Source organism: Phaenicophaeus curvirostris, chromosome Z (genome assembly GCF_032191515.1).
Source record: "Phaenicophaeus curvirostris isolate KB17595 chromosome Z, BPBGC_Pcur_1.0, whole genome shotgun sequence".
NCBI lineage: Eukaryota > Metazoa > Chordata > Aves > Cuculiformes > Cuculidae > Phaenicophaeus > Phaenicophaeus curvirostris.
In genome coordinates, this window is record NC_091431.1 from 60,237,936 (window position 1) to 60,265,186 (window position 27,251).

At 38.6% G+C, this 27,251-nt stretch overlaps 1 protein-coding gene across 4 annotated transcripts in view; it reads left to right on the forward strand.

Annotated features, from left to right (window-relative positions):
* The window catches only part of FGF10 (fibroblast growth factor 10), a 111,327-nt gene that overhangs the window by 18,092 nt on the left and 65,984 nt on the right, over positions 1-27,251 (forward strand). Inside the window, exons 1-3 of one of the 4 annotated variants that reach the window (XM_069880244.1) lie at positions 24,412-24,561; positions 24,675-24,745; positions 24,855-25,404. In XM_069880244.1, the coding sequence (XP_069736345.1) occupies positions 25,068-25,404 (337 nt within the window). In that variant the 5' untranslated portion in view covers positions 24,412-24,561; positions 24,675-24,745; positions 24,855-25,067. Of the gene's footprint in view, positions 1-24,411; positions 24,580-24,674; positions 24,746-24,854; positions 25,405-27,251 lie in introns of those variants that run through there. The other 3 variants (XM_069880243.1, XM_069880246.1, XM_069880245.1) reach the window with 3 other exon arrangements.

Genomic DNA, 27,251 nt, shown 5'->3' on the forward strand with positions numbered 1-27,251 from the left:
AAGATACCTTTTGAACTGCTTTAGAAAGACAACATCCAGTAAAATGTTTCTTTGGTTATTAACAGATGAAAACCAATAATCATTAGAAGCTTCCTAGTCATGGGTTAGTTTACTACCCTTATAAATATGATTAATTATTTGGTTTCCAAATAAATTTCATGGAATACACAGGTTTTTCTAAACAAAACTTGAGTTGAGAAAGATCCATTTTCTCTAAATCAGAATATCGTCTAGGTAATTTTTTACTCCCTTCTACAGTACTTAGGTTTCGAAAACGTGCATAACCCACAAGGAATTTTAACAGTTGTCTGATTCAAAGTTACTATCCATGCTTGGCCTTGACTTTAATCATTTGAGTTGTGTACCTGTATCACACCATACAGCTGAGGTCTCATTTAGGTGCCAAATTGTTAAAACTGGTAAAACCCCCTATTGTTTTCAGGGTGAAAACAAAAGAATAAATAAGAATTTGAACCGGCAGAAGGTTCAAATGTTGCATATGGCTCCTGTCAAAAGACTGGTATCTGGATATAGGCTTATTGGAAAACCTAATATTTATAAAATAACTTGGATTTGCACTTAAAAGCCATCAAATTAAATAATAAGTATCATTAAATTAGCCACAAATGTTCTCAAAGTATCGTGCTATTTACAATTAGCCAGTAGAAAGTTGGCACATACTCCTCACATATGACAAAGTGTTACTTTTGATTTTTAAAGCAATAAAAGGTTTTAAACTGTATCAGGCTACTAATATTTAAATGGGAATTGAGAATTGGCTTTGAGTCATATTTGGCGTGATCTCCTACTTTTCCTCCCAACGATAAAATTCGTTGCTGAATTTCCCATTAACTTCCACAGCAACATTTTTTGGACACAACTAGACAAATTATACTCAGATTTATCCTCTGGAATCCCAAGCAGAGCCAGTAAGGATGCAAATTACAGCACAGCAGCCATCTGCCAAAAGGTGACATGCTGTGATGTGTTTGTTTGCCATCAGGATACTCCTGTGGTAAAAACTAATATTACAGTTAGCCCAAACACCTTTTCAAAGCCACTGCTCTTACTTTGAACCTCTAGGCAGTGTTTACTTGAAAAAAACACTAACCTGAATAAATGGAGAAATGAACAGATCCTTCCAATTTAGCACCTTTCTAGTAGAGCACTTGTAAAGGAACAGATAAGTAAGGGGTTTCAGGATTTTAATGAGACAGGGAGATGCCTGTTTTTTTTAAAAAAAGGGATGGCATCTGTTTTGTCTAATCATTGTAGTACCCACCACTGTTTTGTTTGTGTTGACAAAGGCTGTTTCAGCTTTATCTAATGCCTTCTTTATTTTTGCTACAGAAAGGATGATCACAAAGAGTCCTGCACTGAAATGTTTGCCTATTTGCCAAATGATGTGAAATTATTTGACAAATATGTTTCTACAAAAATTTCCACCTAACTATAACATGCCAATAAATTGTAGAAAGTTCTTAACCAGATACAGCAACATTTTACAAATTCTTAATAGCATGGCCCTGGCAAAATTATATATACTGGTTTTGATTGTTGTAGAATTATTCTCCCTTCAAAACAATTTATGAGCAGAGCACATTCAGTTTTAGTTTGCAATGCTGAAATCTACGAGGTACAATGGGTTTTGGTTTGATATAAACTGGCTTCAGTTTGGAGATAATTTTGTTAGAATAAAATAGTATCAATGAATTCTCAGTCATACTTGATTCCTCTTTTCCATTATGTACAGAGCACTGCTTCTGAAAAAGTTCAAATACAACATATGTTGAAAACTTTTTCTGTAGCATAAGCCAAATAGTAACGTACGGATTCCAGTTCCTGTTTCAGTGACAGTCTGCAGCAAAATTTCCATGGGTACAAAACCATATTGTGATGTATCCTCTTGACACAATATCCACCAAGCTTAATACTCCACATAATATATTTCAACATCAGAGCCACAATTATTCTCTAAGCCTTTCTGTGTTATTGTAAGGAACTTTGGCTATCACATTTGCCCACTGTCTCTGCAATGTAGGCTGGAATAATTTGTCAAGAGCCCAGAACTCACTAGAGAGCAGACAGAGATTGCCATCAGCCTACAGAATTCCTCCCACCAGCGACACGCAGAAGGAGGCCAAGATTTTAATTTTGATACAAACTTAATGGCCTTAAAATACGTGTAAAGGTGAATTTGAATGCTATTGTAATTCACTTACTTAATACATATTTAAATCCATGTGGGACCTCAAAATATGCCTGCCTATTAAGGTCATGTCCTTCTCTCAAGGATTTCAGTCCTTCCCTAATTAAAGGAAATTGCAAAACTCCTGCCCGTTTCACTGGGAGAAGAATCAGATTCCTTCATATCCTTACCAGGGACTACACCCTGCTACGCATGTTTTTACATAAGAATCATCCATATCCAAATGTATTTTTGTAATGGGAAATAATATGAAAAATGGGGCCCATAACACAAAATCCAAAGCAGACAGTCAGTACTGTTTTCTCAATCCCTAGTATTTGGCTGTCTTATTTAGTCCCAACAGGCTGGTTATAAACAATTTCATAGGCTTCGGGATGTCGGAAAGATCCAACAGTCAACAATATTTGGCTGAAAAAATAACAAATGTGCAAGTGGAGCAGGGCATCCCACTTGCTTTATTAACAAGCGCTTTAACTTATATGTGCTCAGCTAAGTGTCACACTCAATCACACAATAGGACATCATCGTAACCAAAGCAACTCTCACTGCAGTTGCTTTGTGTTGTGTTCGACTGTGGGGTCCCTTCTTCCTAGTGAAAATAGTCAAATTCTCCACTTGGACAGAATTTACAAAACACTAAAGTCTTGGTATACAACCATTTCTAACACTTCCATAATTAGCTGGAGCTCTGGCTTGGAGGGGGTTGGGGAAGGAGCAGGAGGAGAGAAAAAGCTGTGTGTTAAATATCATAAGACTTCCGCTCTTTTATTTGTAACATCAGAAAGAGAGAACTTCTGCGTAAGGTCGTTCTCATGGTTTTCATTATCGCATATAGTTAATCAAAACCACTTCAACCCCAGGCGAAAAACACACTGCAAAGAGAATATTAAGAGGGTATAAAAGCATCCTACTCACTTGGAAACTAATTAACTTGGTTAAAAATGAAACAGTTTTTTTAAAAGTACTGTAGTGTCAGGAAGGGCTTGTTCATACCTCAGATTTACTACGTGTGCACACAAGTAAAAGCCAATTTTGCTTCTGTTGAAGGTAATGGCAAAAGTCTATCTCCAGTACAGGCAGATCAGGCCTTTAGCAGTAGACTTAGACCTTGAAATAAATAGGATAACGATGTAATAGCTCGAGCTTTAGAATAGGCTTTAGGTGCCTGATGCAAGATTAAGAGCAATTTAGGCACTTAATTCCAAAATAGTAGCCCTGAAAATCCTTCTTCAACAACTTCCTAAACTTTGCAGTGCCTCCAATCTTGTGAATATCTATTTTCAGTTTGGCACAGACTAAACTGCTTCATTCTTAAGTATTGCACTGTTCCCTACTCAACTTACCACTTACCCATAGCCAGATGTAGACACAACACTCTGGGGTCAAGACCCTTCCATCGAATTGCAGTTGTCTACAATGTTGGTGCTCCATTCTGACATTGACAGCAAAAATCTTTCTATGGTCAAAGGAGATCATGTCACTGTCATTAATGGAGTTTGGGACACAACTCACCTTCTCCCAAGATTTGCTCAGAGGAATTATGGTATAGATTCCACTCACTCTGTCGTCAACAGACAAGTACCTCAGACATGGATATTTAGAAGCAGGATAGAAGAGGTCTGCATTTGCAGTCACTCCTCCTGTTTGTCTTCTCAAACACTCATTCTCTGAGCACATCTACTGAACCCCAGCTGAAGTAGGATCTGCATAAAATAGAGTGGCAATTCCTTTATTTTAAAAGATGCCTGGAAGAACTGCCTTCCCTTTACAAGAGATCAGAGCACACATGCAGATTATGAAAGAATAATTTTCTACCTCAGGACACTTGAATTTATGTCCCTAGATGTGCCTTCCAGGTATTGGCTCATCTGATTACTATGTCAGGTGAGGAATTGATGGTTTCAAGCCCTGTTGACGAAGCCATCCCACTAAACAAACAAACAAAACCAAAGTAACTGAGGTGGAAAAAGACACCAAGAAGGAGCAAGACCTTTTGCAGCACAGTGTTAAAAAAACCCCAGTCTCCTGAACAGGTTCCAGAAGAAAGCAAATACATCCTTTCTCTTCTGCAGAAAACCTACCTCTCAGCCCAAGCGCATATTCCCACCTCTTATAAGAGAACTATACTCAAGAGACTCACACACTTGACAACTCACGAGACTTGCAAACTGAGATCCCTCTCTGAAATACTGAATCAAACAGATAAAACATCCAGAGCAAAGCAAAACTTGCCTTTGCTCACCACATTTCACCCCAACTAACTTGGGTGACTAACCAGCTGATTTGGATTCCATCTTAAATCCATCTCAGTATGGAACTGATGCTAATTCTGGGTTATTTTCCAGGTACTAGTTTGATAAGAAGAACAGAGATTTCTAAAGATGTGCTCAGCCTCTATCAATTTCAGTCCTGATCTTGCACTGAAAGCTTCCTAGCTAGAGCCTGTATCTATATGGAAAGTCAATGAAACTCTCAGGAAGTGCCTTAATACAGTATGGGAACTTCTGAAGAATGGAGGATCTAATTTGAAATTCTCCCTTGCTGACACAGATTAAAATTAGAATAGGCAAAATGAATAAATATGTCTATTTAAAAAAAATGCTACATGAAGTACTACATTGGAGTATTCTTAGACATATCATTACAATGTTATAAACAACGATCTCAGAAACTTAATACAGAACAGGACATGAGTCTTTAAAATTGTTACCGATGCCTATCGTCTACTGAGACATTTTAAAAGTTATTCCGTTGCACTGATTAATAATAGATAGAGCACATTAAAGAGGTTTTGTTTACTCAGCTTTCTCTCACATGAAACTAATCCACACATACATTATTGATAAATAGTGCACACCTCTCCAGTTCACAGCATCTAAATTATGCAGAATTAGGAATACCTGAAAAACTAATACATAAAACTGTTTATCCTCGTAGATATCACCATATATGTTGCCAGGATACTTGTTGAACTGCAGTTTTGAGTAAAAACTGCAGCTTTATATGTGGATAGAATTTTTCCATAGACACTACATTTGGCATTCAGATCAATATCACACTCATTACCTCGTTTGCTTAGATAAAATATGTTAGAATTAGCTTAAATATATACAGAAGCATAAATTTGAAAACAATAATGCAGCTTTATAAGACTAAAATGTAGTATTTTATAGTACACTAACTTGAAAATCTTTCAGCACCGCATTGCTTTATAGTTGTTCTGTCAACTAAATAACCCTCTACCGATGCTCACTCCTGCTTGGTTTTACAAAGGAGTGCTTCTTTTCATCTAGGAACTAAACACAACATTGTCAAGCAAGATCTATCAACAGTCATGAAGTATTTAGCACAATATTCACCTGAGAGCATCACCTACCACAGATTTTCAAAGCAATAATCTTAGGTTACATTTTCACAGTGTTTCCAAGAGGAAGTATGAGTTTGCCTATGCAGATAGACAAGGCCAAATTCACTTCATCAGTTCACTTAATTCATGTTTGGAACGAATTTGGGCTATTCTCTATTCAACCGTGTTGAATTAGGCTTTGCATCTTCAGCTTTATTTGGATGGTAGTAATTACCTGAGAAAAGCCCCACGGAATATTTGTTGTTTAGTATTACAGTATTACAGAGAGATATTAAAAATTTTGCATAAAGTTCATTATACACTGTGTGTTCTGCCCGTTATGACCAGACAGATTAGGTGAACAATTCATAGGGCCAACAACGTACTTTATGGAGTTTGGGGTTTTTTGATCACTGGGGTAATAAAAGTACAAGACAAAATCTTAAAACTCTAAAAGCAAGCCATTCTTCAAATACTGAAATCTAAATCCCATTTTATTATGCTGTCAATGAACTGCCGAGATTCTCCTTTGCTTGTTAACATGATAGCAGACAGATGAGAAGAAATAAAAAGTACTGGCCTGTGAAAGGCAAATCAAAAGGGGAGATTGAAGGGATTTCTCGAGTTACTCAGGTGAGTCTTTACGCCCCAGCCAGTGACCCAGCCAGTGGTCAGAACGGTGCAGGTTCCGTTTGGTTGCTCTGAACACTTAGACATGGTATCCAACTGTCTGCCCAAAAGGCTGAGAATTTGCAGTTTCTTTGTAAGCTTACTGCACAATAAACAAAAGAAGGCAATTTGATACTAACTAAACAGAGAATGAATAGTCAATAACATTGTATAAACTTTTTCAAGTCACAAATCTTTATGCAGCAGGAGTGACTTTGCATGTTACTGGAGTATTTTACCGAAAAGATTTCTTTCTTGTTTCCTCCCTCACCTCATTTTTTTAGGTGTAGAATGTATTTTTCTAGAATTAAACCCTCGCCTGTTGACAGATAATGGCATCAAATCCCTAAATTCTATGAAAGAAAGGTAAACCATAGATTAAATGGAAGTTAAAGTAAACCAAGAAAACAGAGAGCACTATCCTTAGGAGGATAATTAAATATTCTGAACAACTGCAAAATTATTTTATGACTTTCAACACAGGTGGCATGGTGTTTATGAAATAAATGGTTTCAGTAAACAAAATCTATATATTTGCCATTGTTGGGTCTCTATCTTAAATTTTAAATAGCATTTTAATGCTATTTAAAAGCATTAAAATATCTTGAATAAAAAAATAACATATGTAACAAGTTCTATGCTGTCATAACTCAATGACTATAAAATGAGGTGGCATGTGAAGAAGAAACGCAGAGGACAAAATGCAAACACAGATATTTGTCCAACAATTTTAAGTGCAGTTATCTAGGGGTTATAGACCTAAACTTGAATACTTCTGCAGTGGAAACATTATTGTATGCATCATGGTGTATATTTCTCAGAATACTTCTGCTGTCAAGTTTAAGTAATACCTTACATGCCCTTTTTGTAACTTGCAGAATTAGCTTTACGAAACCCAGCTGTTCAAAATGAAGCCTGGACTAGCAGTGCCATCTAGCATCTTTAAAAAAAACCCCAAAACTCAACAACAAAATCCCTGTGCACTTACAGAATTGGTAGGTTAGGATTTCTTAAGACTATTAATCTTTGTAATGGATCCATGCATCAAGTCGTAACTCTCAAGTGAGCAACAGGACATGTTTTGATAATCAGTGTATTACCAAATACAACACCTATACACATCACAAACCACTTGGACAATAAATGTGTCAGACAAATCTCTCTAGCCTTTGAAAGACCTGAACCGAGACTGGGTAGAGGAGAGCTGCATTTGCTCATGCTATGTTGGCTTATAATGCATGGATAGTGTGAAGCTGTGATAAAGATGAGAAGAAGGAACAGCAAGAGTTTTTATTCCTTAAGCAGTATAAAATATACAGAATGCCTTATATGACCAAAGATAATATTTGCTTATGTCAGTAAAGACAAACATCTGCATTGCATGGATTAATAAATGAATTTCCTATTTGAAATCTAGTAGACTTCTACTTTGCATAGGTATATATTGACATGTAACGAAGTACATGAAACAAATTCATTTGTTCCTCTCTATATGGAGTTCAAAAGCTTAAGATTTGCATAAGTATAACAGTGAACAAATTTCATCCACTTTTATTGTTTGTTGAACAGAATGAATTGCTTGGCATTGCGTAAGACAAAACACGAAAACAAATACTGCCTCTCAGAGCCTACAGTATAGAAGACAGGCTCTGAAATGACAGGATGTACTGGGAAGCCTTGAAACACAGTCATTAATTATCGTCATTGTTAGGATCAAGCCTTTAGAAAGAACTTGAGTGCAAACAAGGATGGGAAGACACTGCAGCATAAGGAGCTCAGAGAAAGAGAAGTGAGATGAATTATTACTACAAGTTCACTCACTACAGCCCCTTGGTACAACACAGTGTAGATACAGATATAGGCACACACCTTTGCCTCATAGCTAGGAATCAATTTTATACTGCATAAAAAAGAGGAATTAATTATATCACAGGCATGATAATTAGATTAGGAATCTTTCAGTTGAAAGCCCCTGAAGAACTGTTACATTGTGAAAAATTATTAATGCCTTGATGACTTTCCAACAGATTTCATCTGCCACTGTTTCCCCCTGTTCCTGGGCATTTGTGAGCGGACATTCCCTGAGATATAATTAATAAACCTAGAACTGTAAACTTAAGAAACATCTTGTAATGCCCTGGATGCTGTTCATGAAGCAAAAGATCTTCCCCTAACCCAGCTGACTTTTTCTGGGATAGAAACAAAAATAGAATGCAGAGATTTAACAAACACCTCCGGAGTGAAACTAACCTCATGGAGTCTAGATGCCTCATCACCCAGCTCAGATAACCAACATGTTGAGTCTATGACACATCACCAGCCAACTTTGGTTCCACATATATACATACCAAACAAACCAAAGAGAAAGTTTAATGTAACAGTCTGCATCTGGCTTACATGTTAAAAAAGTTATGTCAGTCTAACCAGCAGCCACTATAAAGTCACTTGTAACTATCTCAAATTACTGTTCTATCAGCAAGCCCAGTAGAAAAGTGTTATTTCTAGATAGTTATTCAGGTGATTTTCTTTCAGGGAATAGGTCAAAAGCCTCATTTTATTATTATCTACTTCTTACAGCTAGTATTACACAAGTTTTTGTGAGCTTCAACCATGGAACAGCCCTCAGCTGAGTTAGATACAATCACTAAATACATATCCATGGTATTCTCATTTTCCATGTCAGGACTTGGACTGTTTGATTGTTTATTTTTACAAAATGCTTATTTTCCTAGAGAGAAATGCTACTCTTTAAGAATAGTTATTTTTAAAATGTAACATCTGCGGTACTTCCAAAAAGGCCAGCAGTTTTTACCTAGAAAAGGAAACTGTCAACACTATAGTCTTATAAAAAGCTTTTACCTTTGTAAAAAATATACAAATGCTGGCTGCATGCCGTGTGTTTTCCAGTAGTATCACCTTAACTTTGGACATACCAACACAAAGGAACAACATGGACTTTGAAAGAGAGTCTAAATGAAATGTGGGAATGGAGACATGGCAGATGTTTTACGCAGTTCCCTTCTGCCCTCAGTTGCTTATTTCGAGCATGCTGGAAAGGAAATACTACCAGGTGGTAAGCCAGAGAATGTTTTCTTTTCACACTCTTTTAAACTTTCTGTTTAAATGCAAGTGAGTATCTTACATTTTTCTGTGTTCCAATTAAGAAACTTTTAGTTTCCCTTCTTATTTCATTTCCGTTATGATGGGCTGGTGTGACTGGGAATTCATCCTCACTAGGCAAGTCTCTGTTCATAGACCTAGGGAGGCAAGGTACCTTATGATAACTAGCATAGCTATTTATGCAGATCATAGCAGTTTATTCAGAAGACTCATCATATCCCTGCAGAAGCCAGGGACTGACATGAGAGTGCTCCTATTTGTTAGGTATCATCCCTTTAATGTTTAAACAGTAACAATGTTTCCAAAGTAAATCAGCAGCAGAGAATAAAATACAGGGAGGGAAAATAAATTTAAACTAGACACCCCAATGCACAACTAACCAACTGGTACAAAACTGATGAGCGGCCTAAGGCCACTGAGAGCATAGGCACAGGATGTTTTCCTAAAGGGAGGAGGGGCTAGCTTGACCTTTTAATTTATAAAGGGAAACCACACACCCAGGTGTTGCAGCTCTGCTCCCTAGGAGCAATTAGGACATAATATGGGTTGTTTATTTTGTTGGGTTCAGAGGTCCATGCTGAAAGATCAAAAAAGACTTAAAGTCAAACTCAGTAAGTTCCATGCACATGACTTTTTTTCAACTGGCTTTTGAGTAGGTAGTGTCTAGTTCTTTGTTTGTTTGGGAAGGAAAAAGTCTCTTTAAGGAGGAAATCCCACTTGGGCTACAACAAGGCAAACTGAACCTTCACATTAAAGTTGGATTTTAAAGGAAAAGAAACTTGAAAGAAAATCTGCGCCTGTACAGTAAGCAGCAGCCGTTCAGTTAAATGTGTATTCTTAAAACTGATACAACCAATCCTTTCTATATGAATTGGTTTTTCTTGAATAGTTACAAATTACTACAAACAAACTTAGTAAAAAGATTGATTCATTATATTTTAAACCAGTGACAGGCTTCAGAGGCTGGAACAATTCTACTTGTTACCTATAGAGACATAGAAAAGAAAACATAGAGCCATCAATTACCACAGGTGCTTTAAGGGACTCTTCTGGAAAATAGTGACACCAATGTCAGAGCCAAAGTAGCACGAATTCCTCTGTGACATTCCTAGAATGAAACAGCCAAGCTTGCATGTCTCTTCTGACCCAAACTGTGCCAACATGGCAAAGACAGTTGGGTGGTATTCAAACACGCAATAAAAATGTTTCTCTGGCTAGCAGCACAGAATCAATAGTGAGAGAAATGAAATATGCTGTGGTGGCCCCAACCTCTGGTATCTTGAATCTCTCCAAAGCATTATAGGTACTGTCCATTAGTGTAGTCTCGTGTTTCTTTAAAACAGTGCTGCATGGATGATGTGCACAGTAAACTCTTTGGCCATGATATTGGTTCAAAGATAAACCTTACTGTAACAGCTTGTCACTTTTTGGTTTTTCAATGGAGGTGAAATATAGTACTTAAAGGGCAATCGCTTGTGTCATCTACCCAGGAAATGCAGGTCCCTTTTTGGGACAAGACCTATCATTTATTATATGGATATGCTACTTTTGGCATACGATAATGTCAGAGAATCTTCAAGCAAGAAACTGATTCTTCCGTTCTACTGAAGTGCTTGGTAGTTGATCTGTCATCAGCTACCCACAAGAGAGAAGTGGAGGAAAACTAACCATTCTTCACTACAAATTCCTTTCCAAATCTTTTAGATTCCCTGTCAATGCCTTTTCTGTGGCTACTTGTCTTGCAGCTCCAGGGGACCTTGGCCAATAGGATGTCAGTCCAGCCACACAGTGGAAACTCTCTGAAATCCTGAGACTGGCATAGAAAGATGTCAAAACTTGCCAACAGAGTTACATTACTGAACAGCTAACAACAGGCTAGGATACTGCATCCCAGTCTCTGCTCTTGCAAAGACTTGTACGTGACCTCAAATTAACATACTGTTGGCCTAATCAGGAAAACACTGTATTAACAGAGACATTTTTCCAGCTGAAGTGGCTCAAGAATTGTAAACAGCCTTGCTTGTGTGAGTAGGGTTTCTTTCAGTGTGTGAACTTGAATTGTGAAGGCTGTTACAGCAGCACCTACCTGGATGGCAGGGATATGTTGAGATATGGCAGCCAAAAGCATTAGAAAGGAATTAATGCAGGGTGCTTTTTTTCTTGAAATATTTTACTCATAATGTTTGCTGACATCTAATCTTACATCAACACAAAACTTTATTTAAAGACAGACTGTTTGTTTGGTCTTGTCTTCACAATTTAGAAATTTCATCTCTAAGGTTTTCATGGAAAGTAAATAAAAACCAAGACTAACATCTCAAAATTCCAGAACAACCCATAGGCATATCCATTTTCTTCCTTTCTCTTTTTTCTATGAAAATTAAGCAAGTATGTTTTTCTAGAGGAAATGTCATGTGAAAAATTGGCACTGTAAGATCTGATTCATTGTGTCTTCTTCTTCTTCCATTCCATACTGACTAACACAAGCACTAGTGATGTAGAAATGTCATTTTATAGGAGATTAATAATTCCCAAAGCTTTGATATTCTAGAACAAAAATTATATCAGAATCAGTTCTGCTATCTTAAGCTTCCATGAAGAAAATCTACAGCATTCTATAAGAGTGACAAAAGTATTTTTTCTTTCATCAGACCTAAAAGCTAATGTGGCACGGCATGAATGGGAAAGAGAGAGAAAATCTGTTTCTGAATGCATCTTTTGGCAGTGAACAGGAATCAAGCTAATTAAGCTCAGTTTTTGTTCTGTTTATACTGAGGGAAAGATTTAAATTTTCAGAAATGCAGTAAGAACAAAAATAAATGTCCTGAACATGGACACTAATTGCTTCACTTTTATATTACTGGAACATGTTTCCATTTTTTTAATTATTTTTTTGGGGGGGGGGGGCGGGATAAGACTGTTGTACAGATTAATGAATTTCTAGCCCATAAGCTAGGTGGATGTCATGCGCTGAGCTTGTTCCTTCTCACAGAGTTGACTATAATCCACTGTTAGAGGATTCCAGAAAGTTCCTTTTAACCACAAGCTATTGTACAAGCCACAGGAATTGTGGGGAAGATAGATACAGCAAATAGGAGATTTCTATTGCATACATTAAAATGAAAGATGGATTGGATAGCCTTCATAGTTATTCCTGGCTCTAGTATTTATGTAAGAAATAGAATAATGGATGTAAATTCTAATCTACATTGTAAAGAAAACCTACCATGTACAAAGCTACAGAGCTACAAATGGCAGTAATTTAAAAAGAAAGGGAAGATGTATGCACATGCAATGATTTTTTTCTTAAAATTTTAAACTATCAGAAGAGCCAAATACCAAACGAACAAATAGGCAGATGAGCAAAATCTTATTTTGTCAGCTATTTTACAATCCAGAGTAAGTGGGCACTACACGGGAAGAAAGAATTTGCTGCACAGATGGAGTAGCAGACTTGGATCCTCAAGATTTGGCTCTCACCTCTGCTACTGGCCTTCTTGGTTGCTTTCAGCATGTCATTTCCATATCTTGTACCTCAGTTTTGTGGTACATAACATAGATTTCCTCTCAAAAGCATTTTGAGATCTCTAAGTAATGGTCTCATAGTTAAATTGTATTGTTTTTCTGTTCCACTGTAATCTTATCCTTTTTGAAGGCAAAGCATAGTTTGGGCATGTGAGATATTATTATGCCACAACATTGCCCTTGGGTAAATAACATTCACCCGGGGCTATTTGCAGTAACCAAAATTGTATTTAAGACAGACTTATGCATCTAATCAACTGAACTTCCAAAAATCTTTGCTCAGAAATTGTTTAAAGTTCAAAGAAACCTTAGGCTTCAACAAAGGTGTATTGGCACCTGCAAATCAACTTCTAGTGCGCTAAAAAGCACCTAAGAACCTAAAACTGGACAGGACTAAGCAACCACATACTAGTGCATACCTTAGATCATGGTATAAGCGCATGTTCTGCTGGAATCCTAAAACTAAATTTGCTTATTTCCATAAAGGATTCAATCCAGTGGGTGTTAACAATCATACCTGTAAGAAGACAGATTTGAATTTCAGTGCCTGCTTAAACTCCTGCTTATTTATTTTACCTTAGGCAGTCATAAAATGCATAAACATACCATGGAGCAATGACTGGAACCTAGATCTTTGTTTTAAGAGGAAACCTTTAACCCTAGGCCACAGTTGGTGTTTTTCTGGACATGAATGCATGCAAAGTGGAAAAACAACATTAAAACTGAGTAAGAAGAAGAAGACGATGAACATTGCAGTGCCAAAATCCTTTATTGTGAACAGATTCTCATGGTAGTTATATTGCACAGAAACAGGAACTCACTTGTAGACATGATGATGTCTTCAGACATCCAGCAATTTTTGGCAATTCTTAGTTTTTCCATTCAGATTCCAACTTTGTAACTCATACATTTTCTCATAAATACATATGAAGCACTTATCAGTAAGAAATTACATTCTGGCAGTCCTGTAAAGGTATAATCAAAAACTAAACTGACATAAGTCAAACAATGTCCATGTCTAGTTCAGATCCTTACTACCTTAACCCACCATCATATTTATTACAGCTAATTTCAAGAATGTTGTGAAAAGCTGTCAGTGGAGGGGGCAGGAAGTGAGGGTGCATGTATGCACATACTTTTCTAAGAAGGTGATTCAGTCAGAAATTGTTGCAGTATAAGTTACAGCTTCCTGAGTTTTTATAATCGAATATGTTGTTTGAAAGTTGATTATCTGAGGATATTCTTGATATAGTTCCCTGTTTTTCCCTTTTATCTATACAGAAAATGCCACAAAATCTGGCTCAATGAAAGAAAAAGTCAAGACTAGTTCAAACTGATGGAGTATTTTATGCAGTTAAATTTTTGACACAATTAACATGGTTAAATTTAAAACTCACAGGAGCTCTATGAGTAAACAGGCACCGGAATTATCTAGTGCCTTTCACATGACCTGGATCGTTAATGCAGCCTTCCCTCTTTCCATGAAGGTTGATTATATCACCAGCAAAAGACTCCTTCCTTTAACTCAGCACCAGAGGAGTAAAAGGAACTTAGTCTACCTATTCTCCGCTATCACCATCCCCAGCTAAGCACCTTGGTGCACCAAGCACATTGCACACAGAGCTCCTCCGCGCTGCTGCCATAGCAGACCAATGCCCAAGTCAGTGTAACAAGGGTAGCTGGAGATCCTCTTTTCCTCAGCTGTAAGGATGCATTCTTCAGACTAATTGGTTACAAATGTTCACTTAACAAGCAAAGTTATTCATATGCTACAGTAATGCAATAGTGAGTCTTGAAGAATTTAAATGTTGTTCACTTGTCTTTCTAAATCAAAATCATCCAGCAATTATTATGGAAAAAAAATACCATTACTTAAAGCAAATGTCATTTTTAATTGAGGGGAAATTTGTATCCTAAAATCTAATAGATTGTTAGCATTCTTCTCTTTGTCCTTCTTTTTTTTTTACCAGAGAGCAAACCCTCTATATGAATACAGAGTATAACCTAAAAAAAAAAAAAAAAAGGATTAGAAATAAAAGTAGAAGTCTTTTGCTGCTATACTATTTACATTTTCACTCAGATGTGACTTAATAGTCACACTGACAGATATTCTGACAGGTATCAAAGTCCTAGTGGATGTGCACACGTGACACAAATAAGCTACAATGGAAGAAAATTAGGAAGAACGAAAAAAATCAGCATACACTGAATGAGCATTAATTACTGTCTTCCTTAGTCTACAATGGGAATTTCCAGGGAATTTCTAGAATTGCCACACCCTGATATATTTTTCTGCCATTTGGTCAGTGCAGAGAAACCACATAGAATCTGTTGAAGTCAGCTCTCCAGAATCAACTGAAATTCGAGACCTGTTTATTCTCTAAGTTTTGCAGAAGTAGAGTTTTAGAGAGAGATGATCCTCATAAAAAGAAATGGAAAATAAATTATTGTGAAAGGATGACAGGGCTTACTCTGTTCTTGCTTACACTTTAGTTTCGGAGATGTCACTTAGTAATACAAGCATTTTGTTAAGCATTTAATCAAGACCTATTTGGTTTCTTCAGAATCATGAAAACTACAGGAAAATGATCCAGCCATCATCTAAATTGATCCATGCATCAGATCAGGGCCACCTAGAGCAACACAACTTTCTAACTTATTTTTGAAACAACTCAGGAAACAGTTCATACAAACTACTGGTTCCTTGTAATGCCATAAAAAGCACCAAACACTGTGTCCAAAATAATGACCTTTTCCTGAGAGCATATGTAAGGGCTGTTTTGGTACCATTCTTTGTAGTTATGAAAATGTTAGTATCCTTCAAACCTGAAAAAGTGCGAACCAAAAATAGTTTTTCTTCTCACATTTTGGGTAGTTTTCAATTCCGTAAAAGTCTTGATAATCTTACTTCTGCTACCCATATTTCTACAGGAAGAATTCCATACCTGAGGAACATTTTATAAGCCAGCTGAAAGTTTGAGTAGGAAAAGTTGAATAAACCTGCCCAAAGAGTTCTTACATACATAGCTTTGAATGTATGTGCTGTCATATTAAAATTTACTGGAACATCCAGGTGCTTAAGCACATATATAAGAAACTGTCTACCTACTTCCAATTCTGTTCAGAACGTGTACCTACACGTGTCAGCCATCAGGCAAAAAAACTGGGGAGACGACATCCCAGCCATCAGTTCTTTGCAGATTCTCATGTTGGGAATAGGATAGGCTGTTTTCAGGGTCCATAACACTGCGCATTTCAGAACAGATGTTCAAGGAATTTTCCATTTTGGAGAATGTATGGCTCCTCCCTACCTCACATTTGAGAATACTAAGCAACTGCCAGAGATTGGAAGGGTATTTCTTCTGAAGATCACCAGGAAGAAACTTGTCCAGTGAAGCTGTGCATAAGCTCCCAGCCTTAGACTTCTGGAGGAGCATTTTTTACTGAAAACTGTAGAGAAAAAAAAAGAGCTTTATTTTGCCCATACCTTTGTCCTCAGAAAGATGACTTGTAGTAGCTTATGTGGTGCTGTGGCTTGTTGACAAATTTGAATGCATACCCATAGAGAAGCAGGGACAAAGAGACTCTTTGGTAATTAAATTGTATGGTCTCAGTTAATACATTATTTGTAAAGGCTTTCTAAATATTTTTCTAATTGCTATTCAGTAACCATGGATCTAACTAGCTGTCTCATGCCTAGAGTTTTTTGTATGGAGCATTTACATGACACTTTACTGACTAACTTCCTACCTAGCTAAATAAATAAATAAATAAATAAATAAATAAATAAATAAACAGAGTTTTCTGCCTTTTGGTGTATGCCTGACAAGCGAAGCTGGCCTAGGGCAGGCTGAAGCAAGGGTCATCATTGTTTTATTAGATCATTTGTACAGCAGATTCAAAGACGTTCAAAAGACATTAAAAGCACTAACATTGAATGCCTCAGAAATTAAGCAAATATTCTTACTCCTGCAACATCTGCGGATGTTGCAGGCTGGCCTATCTATTCATCCTTTCCATACGCTCTCCCCTGCACAGACACTATTTTGTATTAAGTAGCGCTTTCCCACACGCAACAGTCAACATCTGTCACAAGTAAGTAACTTGCTCTTTGTTGTTTATATTTCTCTAAATCAGATACACAAAAAGGGCTCCAAGATTATATTCTTTACCCAGTAATCATGTGAATAGTATAACTTGATGATTCAGGGCTGGAAAGAATAGCAGAGGCAAGGCAGCCATCACAAGCAGAGTAGAAGAGAAAGAAACAGACGTATCCCTCCTCCTTTGGCTTCCTCCCTCCTTTCTTTAGGATCAAGAAGCTCTCATGTGCTTTTGAAAAATGCTCAGAATGAGCTTATACCACACATACATGCTTCACTGCTTGCTCTGATCAGTAATGCCTCTTGGTTTGGCAAGTTTCAGTCTAATTTAGGCGGTATATATCCCTGGGCCGCACTGAAAAAAACTCCAGTGTTTTTTTTTAACATTTAGAAATATCCAAGGAAGGTGTTTTGCCAATTACTGGCATGCAAAAAAACCCCAAAAGTATGTCATTTTCAAAGTTCCTTGCTTTTAACTACACTAGGATTCATTAAACATGATGTCAAGTTTACTGAATCTGGCATTTAGAAGCTAATCATTATCATTGGTGACTGGCAACATGGTTGAAATCTGCAACAATTTGGATGCCTGAGGCCAGTTGTTACCCATATGCTGTAAAGAAAAATAATGTCTTCATGCCTCAGAGAATGGATGACTGCTCTTCAGAGAGCTGCTTAAATCTTTAACATGCTGTAAACATTTTAAGTAATGCTAGAAAGAAGATACCATATTGTTATCTTTTGTCTCTGTGTTTTGATCTTAATAAAAAGCTAAACATTCTGCTAATAAATACAGAACTAATTAAGTTTTATTTCCAAAACCACAATCAGCAGCTGAAAAATACCTATAAAGATGAAAACCACCTTTAAAAAGATCACTTCTCAGCAATAAGATGAATTTGAGGGACTATTCTCCAATACAGAGCAAAAAGCAGTAGATCCTGGCTATTCTTTCTGAAATCCAGGACTAAATAAGTGTGTATCTAGTTGGGTAATTGTATCTGAGTCATGATGTTCTAACTAATAACAGTAAGGATGCTAGTACGCCCCAAGCAACGAAGTGCAGGAAAAAATCCCATATATCTAAGCTGGCTCCACATTGGGGTTTTCTCTTCATGGTGTCTTCAATGAGACATGTTTGTCACATAAATGTGAAAAGGTATGGTGCTAGGCAAGGCGGTGTGCAACCCCATGGAGCATTTCTGTGGAAACACAGGTGGAAAGTACCTTGTGGGAGACACTGTGGTACTTATCTCCCAGATGAAGCTGTGGTTGGGAAGGTTCACAGGCTGGCTTGCAGCAGCCCCTGCACTGCTGGGCTGCATGGGGAGCTGTATCTTGTGTCCCAGCCCTACCCCTCAACCCTCTGCCAACTAAGGGCTTGCTTCCATCACCCTTCCTCACGCTGAGAGGTGCTTGCTCATAGAAGTAATTCCAGTGACTGCTACAAATTAACTGACAAAGAAGAGGCAATGTGTGAGCTATTAACTAGCTCAGAGGGAGCCCAGCTGGCTACCCTGGTTGCCTGTGGTGAGGCAAGCATATTCAGCTGTAGGGCTGATGTTTCTAGCTGTCAGCTCTGTTTCAAATAGCTCCACAAGGAAGGAATCCCTAGAAGTGACTTTTTTGCTCCTTTCCAGTAGAAGTCAAGAAGGATGGAGCCTAGCAGAGCTGCGAAGCTTTGGTTTGGTTTTGTTGCCCTTCTAAAAGGATCCCAGTTGGATCCAGGAAGAGTACTGGATAGTCAGCACCGTCGGGGTACACACTCCTGTTGATAAGAAAGCTTGTACAACTGTTTTGGTTTTGTCTTAGTTACTCCCCACACAAAGACATTATCCAGTAAATTAATAGATAGAATTCAAACTTAGAAAGATGACATTTAAGTAGCAAATTATCTCTGGTTTTGGAAACTTTCCTACCGGGAAAAGGAGTTTCAATATCACAAAGGAGCCAACACCTCGCTTCAGCTGAAGTTTTGGAACCTGGGAATGATTAGTGACAATATTCCTAGCGAATCTTCAGAAGTTGTATAAACATTTAGAATGACCAGTATGATAAATAGATATGTATATCATCAGCATTATCCTTTGAAGAAAAACTCAACAGGTGTGTAGGTTTATGTGGACAGAGTATATGAGAATGCAGGAAGTACTTCCTCAGAGTCTTGGTAGGTTTTCCAATGGAAAACGTAGGCTTACATCAATTTGAATGCAGAAAAAAAGAAAGACTCTGCAAAGACCTGACTGACATTTGCCTCTCGGTGGCAGTTTTGTTCTCAGTCACTCATATTTATAGCAGTATATAAGTGGCTTACATTCATGATAGTTCTGTATGAAATAAGAAAGAAAAACAAATCCCCTAAGATTAAAGTAACTCCTTGAAAATATAGCCTTTTTAATTATCTTTGTGCTGCAGAGTATGCAAAACTGGCTGCCAGCAGTCCATTACTAAATACGGTCAGTGTCCAACCCACACACAGAGCTATTTATGGCACTGCAGCTCAGTGTCTGGGGGTCTGTAGTCTCCTCTAGATGACCTCCATAGAACGCATCTTTTAACTTATTTCTGCTTTTTAATAGTTGTATTTATCAAAGAAAAATCATACAGATCTTTTAAAATGTCATCCATCTCTTCGTAATTTGTCAGACATAGCATAACTATAAACATATTCCAAGAGAATAGCCATAATTAGCACTTTAGGCAGAATAAACAGTTTTCTTGATTGTCTACTTGAAGCATGACATTTAGACAGTTTCGCCAATACATCCATGAGAGAGAAACACATACTACTAATTTATGTAATGAAGTAAATCCTGCCTCGTCTTACCATTTATATGTCTGTTCATAAGAAGATGATCTGTGTGGTCCAAAGAGCTGCCGTATTTTTTATTCTACTTCTTAAAACAAAAAACCATAAACCAGCTAATCTTTACTTTTTCAATAGTGGCAGTGCAAGCTGAGCCAGCTCTTCATTCCTCCACCAGATCTCACCGAGTAAGAACCATCTTACACTTCCTAAGGACTAGCCTTAGCCCAGACAGGCAACTTGGCCATTCTCACAAGAGATTGTAGGCTGTGCGAGATGAGCTCTGGCTAAACTACATTTTGATTATCTTGGACTCATTTTGCACACATCTGTCGTTATGTCTGACCTAGAAATGCAAGTCATTTTAAAACAACAAAGAAATGCAGAAAAAATCATTTTATTAAACTCTGCTAAACTCTGCTTGAGTTCTTCTCCAGTTTTAGATACTTAATTGGAAAGGAGTGTGCACAGAGGAGTCAAGGAGTATGCTCTGCACACTATGAAGTCCAACTTCAGGCAGCTGAAACAGTATTCTTGTTTTATATGTCTTATTCCAGCTTCATACACACAGTTGACTTACACCACCTTCAGTCTTGATCTTTGACTACTTAAGGGTTCATTTTGTACCTCATTCTATACATAGAATTAGAATAATATCAGTAATCTGACACTTTTTAAATTATATGGAGGTATGTGAGATGGTAAGAAATACAATGATGGTGACATTACTTCTCATAAGAAAACAACTGTAATTATGATTTCTTTCTCAAGCTTTAAGACATACTTATGCAATGGCCTTTGGTCCTTGGTGGTGGTGGATATGAACACCAGAGTGTAAAGATTTCAGCAAGCAGCCCAGCATCTAAGATCAAACAGCTTATCTCATTGCTGGTTGGTGATCATGGACACTAGGTACACTGCCTTTTCTTTATAATCAAGATTAGCACTTTACAACACTGCCAAGTTCTGCAGTTCAGAACTGACATATAGACGGAGGCATCTGTGCTGTCACTGGCATTTGGCATACCCCATTTTTGGCAGAGCTGTCTCTCTGGCAGTGATATTCCTGGCCCAAATCTCTGTCAATGAAATCACTGGCAAATTTCCCAACACCTTGAATATGAACAGAATTGGGTCCTATGACCAGAAGATGCATATGCATTTCTCATCAAACGTAAGCAGCAAATGTTTATGACTGCTGTCTGGCAACACCTGAGAGTGAGATGATTATATTAATACTCTAAAGCACAGAAAGATCTTTACAACACCAGAAAAGATAAGGCCTTGCCTAAGGGAAATCATACAAGGCAAAATCTATTCTAACTACCTTAAAATATTCCCCTTCTGATTAAAATCATCTACTTAACACAGAAAAGAAAGCAACAAAGAAACAAAAAAACCCTCTTTGCTGATCAAAACAAAAAAAAAAATGCATAAGCCATTGCTACAAGTATATAAAAAAATATTTTGTTTAGAGTATTTCTCATTAAAATTCACCTGTGCAACCCATTTCCCTGAACATTCTTTGGAAAGAAAATAGCCTGAAAGGAGTATGCTTAAAATATATTTTCTACTTTTTGCACATTTTTAAAAAGGGGCATTTTTATTTCATTCTGGATGGGTTAAGTCAATGTAATTCAGCATTTATAGAATTGTAGCCCAGGAAACTTGTCAGAGAATCTTATAGCACTAAAAGACAAAACTGAAACACTGCTTTAGAAGCAGCAGGTACCATTTCTAGTCTAAGATCTGTACTGAAGGTAGCTGCTTTTCAAGCATTAGAAAGGAACAATTAATAAAGGATCCCATTAAGGTCTGATTGTTGCTGCTAAAAAGGAAGGTTGAATTTCAGTCCTTTGAAGTAACTGAGAATGATTCAGGCCTCATTACAGAGATATAATCTACATTCATACATTTATGTTAGTGATTCAAATCTATTGGGACAGATTGAATTCCGTTAAATAGTGCATCTTTCCTGAGGAACTTTTCTCAGGCTTTCTCAGGCTAACCCAAGAGGTGACCTGACAATACAAAGTAGTGGGGTATTTAGGGACTCAACTCTGCTATAAAAGAAAGGCTATACAGAAAGTAGAAAAAAGAACGAGATATAATCTAAAAAGCTATGTCAGCTTTTCTTTTGGACTCTGTTTCGTAAATGCCCTCCCTGTCATCACACGGGATAGAAAAGAACTCCATGCATTGTAGTAGTTTTAAGCACAGCAGTGAATATTGCACCTGCCAGAAGCAGATTTAATATGAAAATCCGGATATGTGGGGTTTGTACTTAACCACAAGATCTTACAGCCAACATACAGCCAATCACAAGCTGGAAACAGCTCTAAGCAGAACTCTTCTTAAGTAAATTCAAGACAGTACCTTTTTTTTTTTTAATTTGCAGAGGTTAAATATGTCCGTTTGGCCCTCAAACTACTATTTTCTCCTGCCACCAGGGATCCTAAAAGGCCAATGCATTGCATTTTCCAGCATTGCATGGAAAAACAGGGAAAAAAAAAGGTTTCTTCAAATGTATTATTTTAAGGCACTATAGTAATTATTCATGATTCAGGCTGCTTGGAATCAAAAGAACTTCATTTTTTTGAAGTAATGTATTATACCCTTCATGACCTAGACAGCAACGAACATTGAGATCAGCTTTGTAGATATACATGTAAGCTGTCAAGCATTCACCAAAAAGTAGGCTTTTACTTTTCACCTCTTCTCCTTTTTCATATTAGTCATCACAAAACGAAAGCCTAAATCAGATTCACACAAAAAAACCCCATGTGAAATGCCTTGTACTCAGTGCATATACGAGCAGAATAAATAGTCTTAAGTACCATAAACAACACCATAAAACATATTGATTCTAATATTAAATGGTTTCATTTTTAAGGCTGTTTAAATGTCACCCCTAGAAGCTGAACACATAAATTTAGGAGCCGACTCTCTCCAGAATAAACACCATAACTGGAGAAAATAATTTCTAAATTCTGTTGTAAGGTTAACAATATATTTAATATCCTAATCTAATGAATCAGTCTAATTTTAGAACTATTTGTTCTTTTCTGCATTTTCTGTTGTTTAAATTAAGATTTACTCCAAATGTCAATTGCAATTGCATGCGCAGTTTTCTATTGCATTCCACTGATCTGTGCTATTAAACTGCCTCTGCTTCAAGAAAGTTCTAGGTTTACATATCAAGCTACTCGCTGCATTTCTGTACCAGTTCACTTCTCCGCTACTCCATTCTCTTAGTAAATGTTCCACCTACTTGCATTCCATACCAGTTATTTTAAAATACTAAATACTGAACCAAAATGTAATGGCTTACATGCTGCCCATATCCAGTCTGTTTCAGATCCCATATTCTGGTGTTAAAAGTCAGTGCGTCATACGGAAGATGCCTGTTAATTACTGGGAAAGTTGACAATTCAGTGACAGGCTAGAAATATGAATCTGTCATAACATTCAGAATGTGAAATGACAAATCCATCAGATGAACTCAAAGGAAAAACCAACAACATATGTCCCTCCAGGAAAATAACAGCTTGAAAAATCGCTATAAAATAGCCTTGAGAATGGAAAAATTGTTTCTTTCTGGCAAAGGAAACTGCACTAGTTGGTTGGGGGGGGGGGTTGTGTTGGGCTTTTTTTTTTTAAAAAAAAAAGGACAGCAAAATATTCAGGCGGATTTTATGGGGAGACCTTTGCAATCCCAATAAAGTCGCTTTTGCTTTGAAGTCGGATGCGTGATTCAGTAAATGACTCATGTTAGCAATTAGAAAATGGTCATTTAGGGTCCTGATTTCTTTTGAGACAAGGAGGGTGAGGGTGGGGAAAGAGACACAATAAATCTTGAGAGGCTTAAAAGGAAGAGCAGGCTAAAGTGCGAACTTTTTATTTCAGCAACGGAAGCGAGAAATCAGTGATTCATTAAAGGAGGGAGAAAGACCTCCATGGAAGCTGGCAAAGAAGAAGGAAAAGGAGCTAATTATGTCTCTACCCTTTTTATTCTCTCTGACCAGTATATAATCTGCTTTTCCAGGGTCTGCCTGTAGCATATACTTCTTTCCAACCACTCCACCAAACCCCTCCTCCAGCGGGGGGCGGAGGGGGAGACCTAGCAGGCAACAAGCTCCAGGTGGCTTTCTCAAGCCCTCCAGTGCCAGAAAAATAAAATAAAATAAAACCCTCGGCTAGAAAACAAGGATTCGGGGCGGGGAGGTGGCGGCGGCGGTGAGGAGGGAGGGCAGCGTCCCCAGAGGGGATTGGCTGGAGGCTGGAAGACGGGGAAATGAGTAGAGCAGGATCCCGCGGTCCGCGCTGGTGGCCGGGGAGAGGGCCGCCGCAGGAGCAATTAGCGGCGAGGCGCGGGCGGCGGCCCGGGAGGAAGCGAGGGCAGCTCCCGCCATCCCGCAGGCCGCGGGGGGGTCAGATGTCCCGCCGCCGCCGGGCCCCCTGCGAATAAGGGCTGAGCACCAGGGGCACGTCCCACCTCTCGGCTTGTAGCCGCTGACATTTAGGCTGCGGCTCCCAACCTGTTTACGGCCAGAGGGGGAGGGAGAGGGGAGGAAGGGAAGGGGGCGAGACGACTTGGGATTTCCCCCCTCCCGCGGATTTTTTTTTTTTCTTTTCTTTAATACTGTTCTGGAGAATTCAAAGCAAAACAAAGAAACTGCCTCCTCTGGGGTTGTCAGTGAGAAAGGACGAGTTGTGCAACTGGTTTGGGATTTGCAAAAAGACAAGGGGGTGGGGATCAGAAGAAGGTGCAAAGCCACAAAGTGTGAGTGTGTGTGAAGGGGTATGTGTGAAATATCCCTTCCAGCACCCCTTTCCGCTAGTTATTATTTCTTGTTGTTGCTGTTGTTGTTGACTTTGCTGTCATCTATTTTTCAGACCTTTCTGCATCTAAGATGGTGAAGAAAGGAGTGAGGAAGAGAACAAAATACTGGGAAGTCTGAAACCAGGTTGGGGAGTGTGTGTGTATGTTGGGGGGTGGGGTGGGGAAGAGGAAAAAGGAAAGAGGATTAACCACAGCAACCCCCCCAAAAAAACCAACAGCTCTTTTTTTCTGAGGGAGGACTCGCAGGATTAAAAGGCAGCAACTTCTGAGGCGATTTGTCCCCTGAGTTATGGATGTTGGTGCACTTACTTCAGGCCAGATCAGAGCTCAGAGGAATCTAACCAGAAGCAGCAACCACCGGCTCTCCACTTGCCTTTTACCAGGGTTTACCCTTCCAGTATGTTTCATTTGATAAGACATTTTCCAGCGCCCAGAGTTTCAGTACAATGTGCAAATGGATACTGACAAATGGTGCCTCAGCCTTTTCCCACCTGCCTTGTTGCTGCTTGCTGCTGCTCTTCTTGGTGTCTTCTGTGCCTGTCACCTGCCATGACCTCAGCCAGGACATGCTGTCCCCGGAGGCCACCAACTCTTCTTCTTCATCATCCTCCTCCTTCCCCTCGTCCTTCTCCTCTCCTTCCAGTGCGGGGAGACACGTGCGGAGCTACAATCACCTCCAAGGCGACGTGCGTAAGAGGAAGCTCTACTCTTACAACAAGTACTTTCTCAAGATCGAGAAGAACGGCAAGGTCAGCGGCACCAAGAAGGAGAACTGCCCCTTCAGTAAGTACCGAGGGCCAGGGACAGGAGGGTGGGTTGGGGACGCCGCTCTCCGACAGCCCCGCTCTGCGAATCCCTTACGGGTACATTCGCTTTGCAAATCGCAGAGCACAATTTTCCTTTTTTTTTTTTTTCTTCTATTTTGCCTGGCTGAACAGCAAATTAGAAAGATTTGTAAGGATGTGGCGCGGGAGGTGGGGTTCGGGGGGCACGGCAATTGTCTGCCGAGTCTGAAAACCATTATGTCATTAAAATTGCCTTGATGAGAACGCGGCGTTGAAACCACGCGTGGTTTTTTTTCCCTCCGCACAGAACCAGGCGCTTCCCGGGTACCCGGTGCGGGGCTTGGCTCCCGCCGCAGGGACCGCTACGCGCTCCATTGTGAACATCTGGGGTTGGGCTCCCACGGACCTCACACGCGTTTCATTGTCATTTTCTTAAGAGAAAAAAAAAAAAAAAAAGAAAGAAAGAAAAAATTATTTCAAAGTAAAAGTCGTATGTGTGTTTCCATGGCTGTAGCGTCCGGCTTTGCTGTAGGAGTAATTAGGCTTTTAGTAACGGCGCGTTTCTGGTAACGTATTTTCAGCTGTCACTGCTAGAAATTCAACCTTTATTCAGCTTCCCTGCCTGTGCAATCTCAAATGGAAGCAACTGCAGTAAATCACAGTATATTGCATTGTAACTCTTAAGTGACTGTGTCCCATGCTAGCAGTGTGCGGAGAAAGTGAGCTCTGTTCTGCCAGTGCTGGGGGAAATTCTCTGGCTTGCTTCACTGGTGGAGAACCACATTTTCGTTCTTCAGTTGTTTTACATAAATCCAGATAAATCTGAGGATAAATCTTCCATTAAATTAAAACAACCTAGAGTGACTTAAGTAGATCCCTTGCTAGCTAATGTGTAAAGTACTGTACTTCAGCAGGTTGTCAACATATATGGTAGACATTAATATTAATTCAGTGGTATTTTTCTTAAATACCCATAAACATAGGCTGAAAAATAGGGAGGAGAGGGCTGCTGTATCATATGTCACTATTTCACTTGCCCTACCTTACAGTTTCATACTTTATCATGCACTTAATGTTTGTAAAAGCCTTAGATGTCAAAGCAGCTGAATCTTATCACCTCCCTTTATGTATTACATGGAAAGGCAAAGTCTTGAAAAACAGAGCTGTGATGAAGGCTTCATTTTTTATTTGTGTGGAATCAGGTGCTAGCAGTGTATTTCTTAAGTTGGTTTTGCTTGTGGAGGAGGACAGCAGCATTTCTCTAAAATGGGATTCTCAAAGCTTTGTATGCATCTCTCGGAACACCAGCCGTTCTGTGTAGAACATTGATGCCAAAAAGTCTATAAGAGGCCCAAAATTGTGCTCAGAGAAGGAACTACTCGTCTGAGCAGTCCCGCTTACTCACTGAACAGTTCTGCTGGCTAAAGTTGCACATGTGCATGATCTTCTGCAAGATCTTGCCAAGAAGAGGTAGAATACTTTGAAATGCACATACACACCTTTCTACTCTTTCAGTCTACATGCAAGAACCCCATACAACTATAGGTGTTTTTTTCCTTGTTTTCCAGGCAGTACATCAGAAAGGGAATTGCCATTCTTATTGTTACATCTGCAGAATATCTGCTGAAAGAGAGGAAAGTGTGATTTATTTCATATAAAAGCAAAACAGTGCCTTTATTGTACATAGTTGTATCCTGTCCCTCAAGTGATGTGGAGTGAAGAAAGGACTCCCATCATCTTGTAACTTGCTAACTGTGCTTAAAAGTCAAACCTAGTGTTCAAAGTTTTTAAATACAAAACAATTAGTCTCACTAGCAGAAGATAACTCAGTTTTATGTTCTGCTT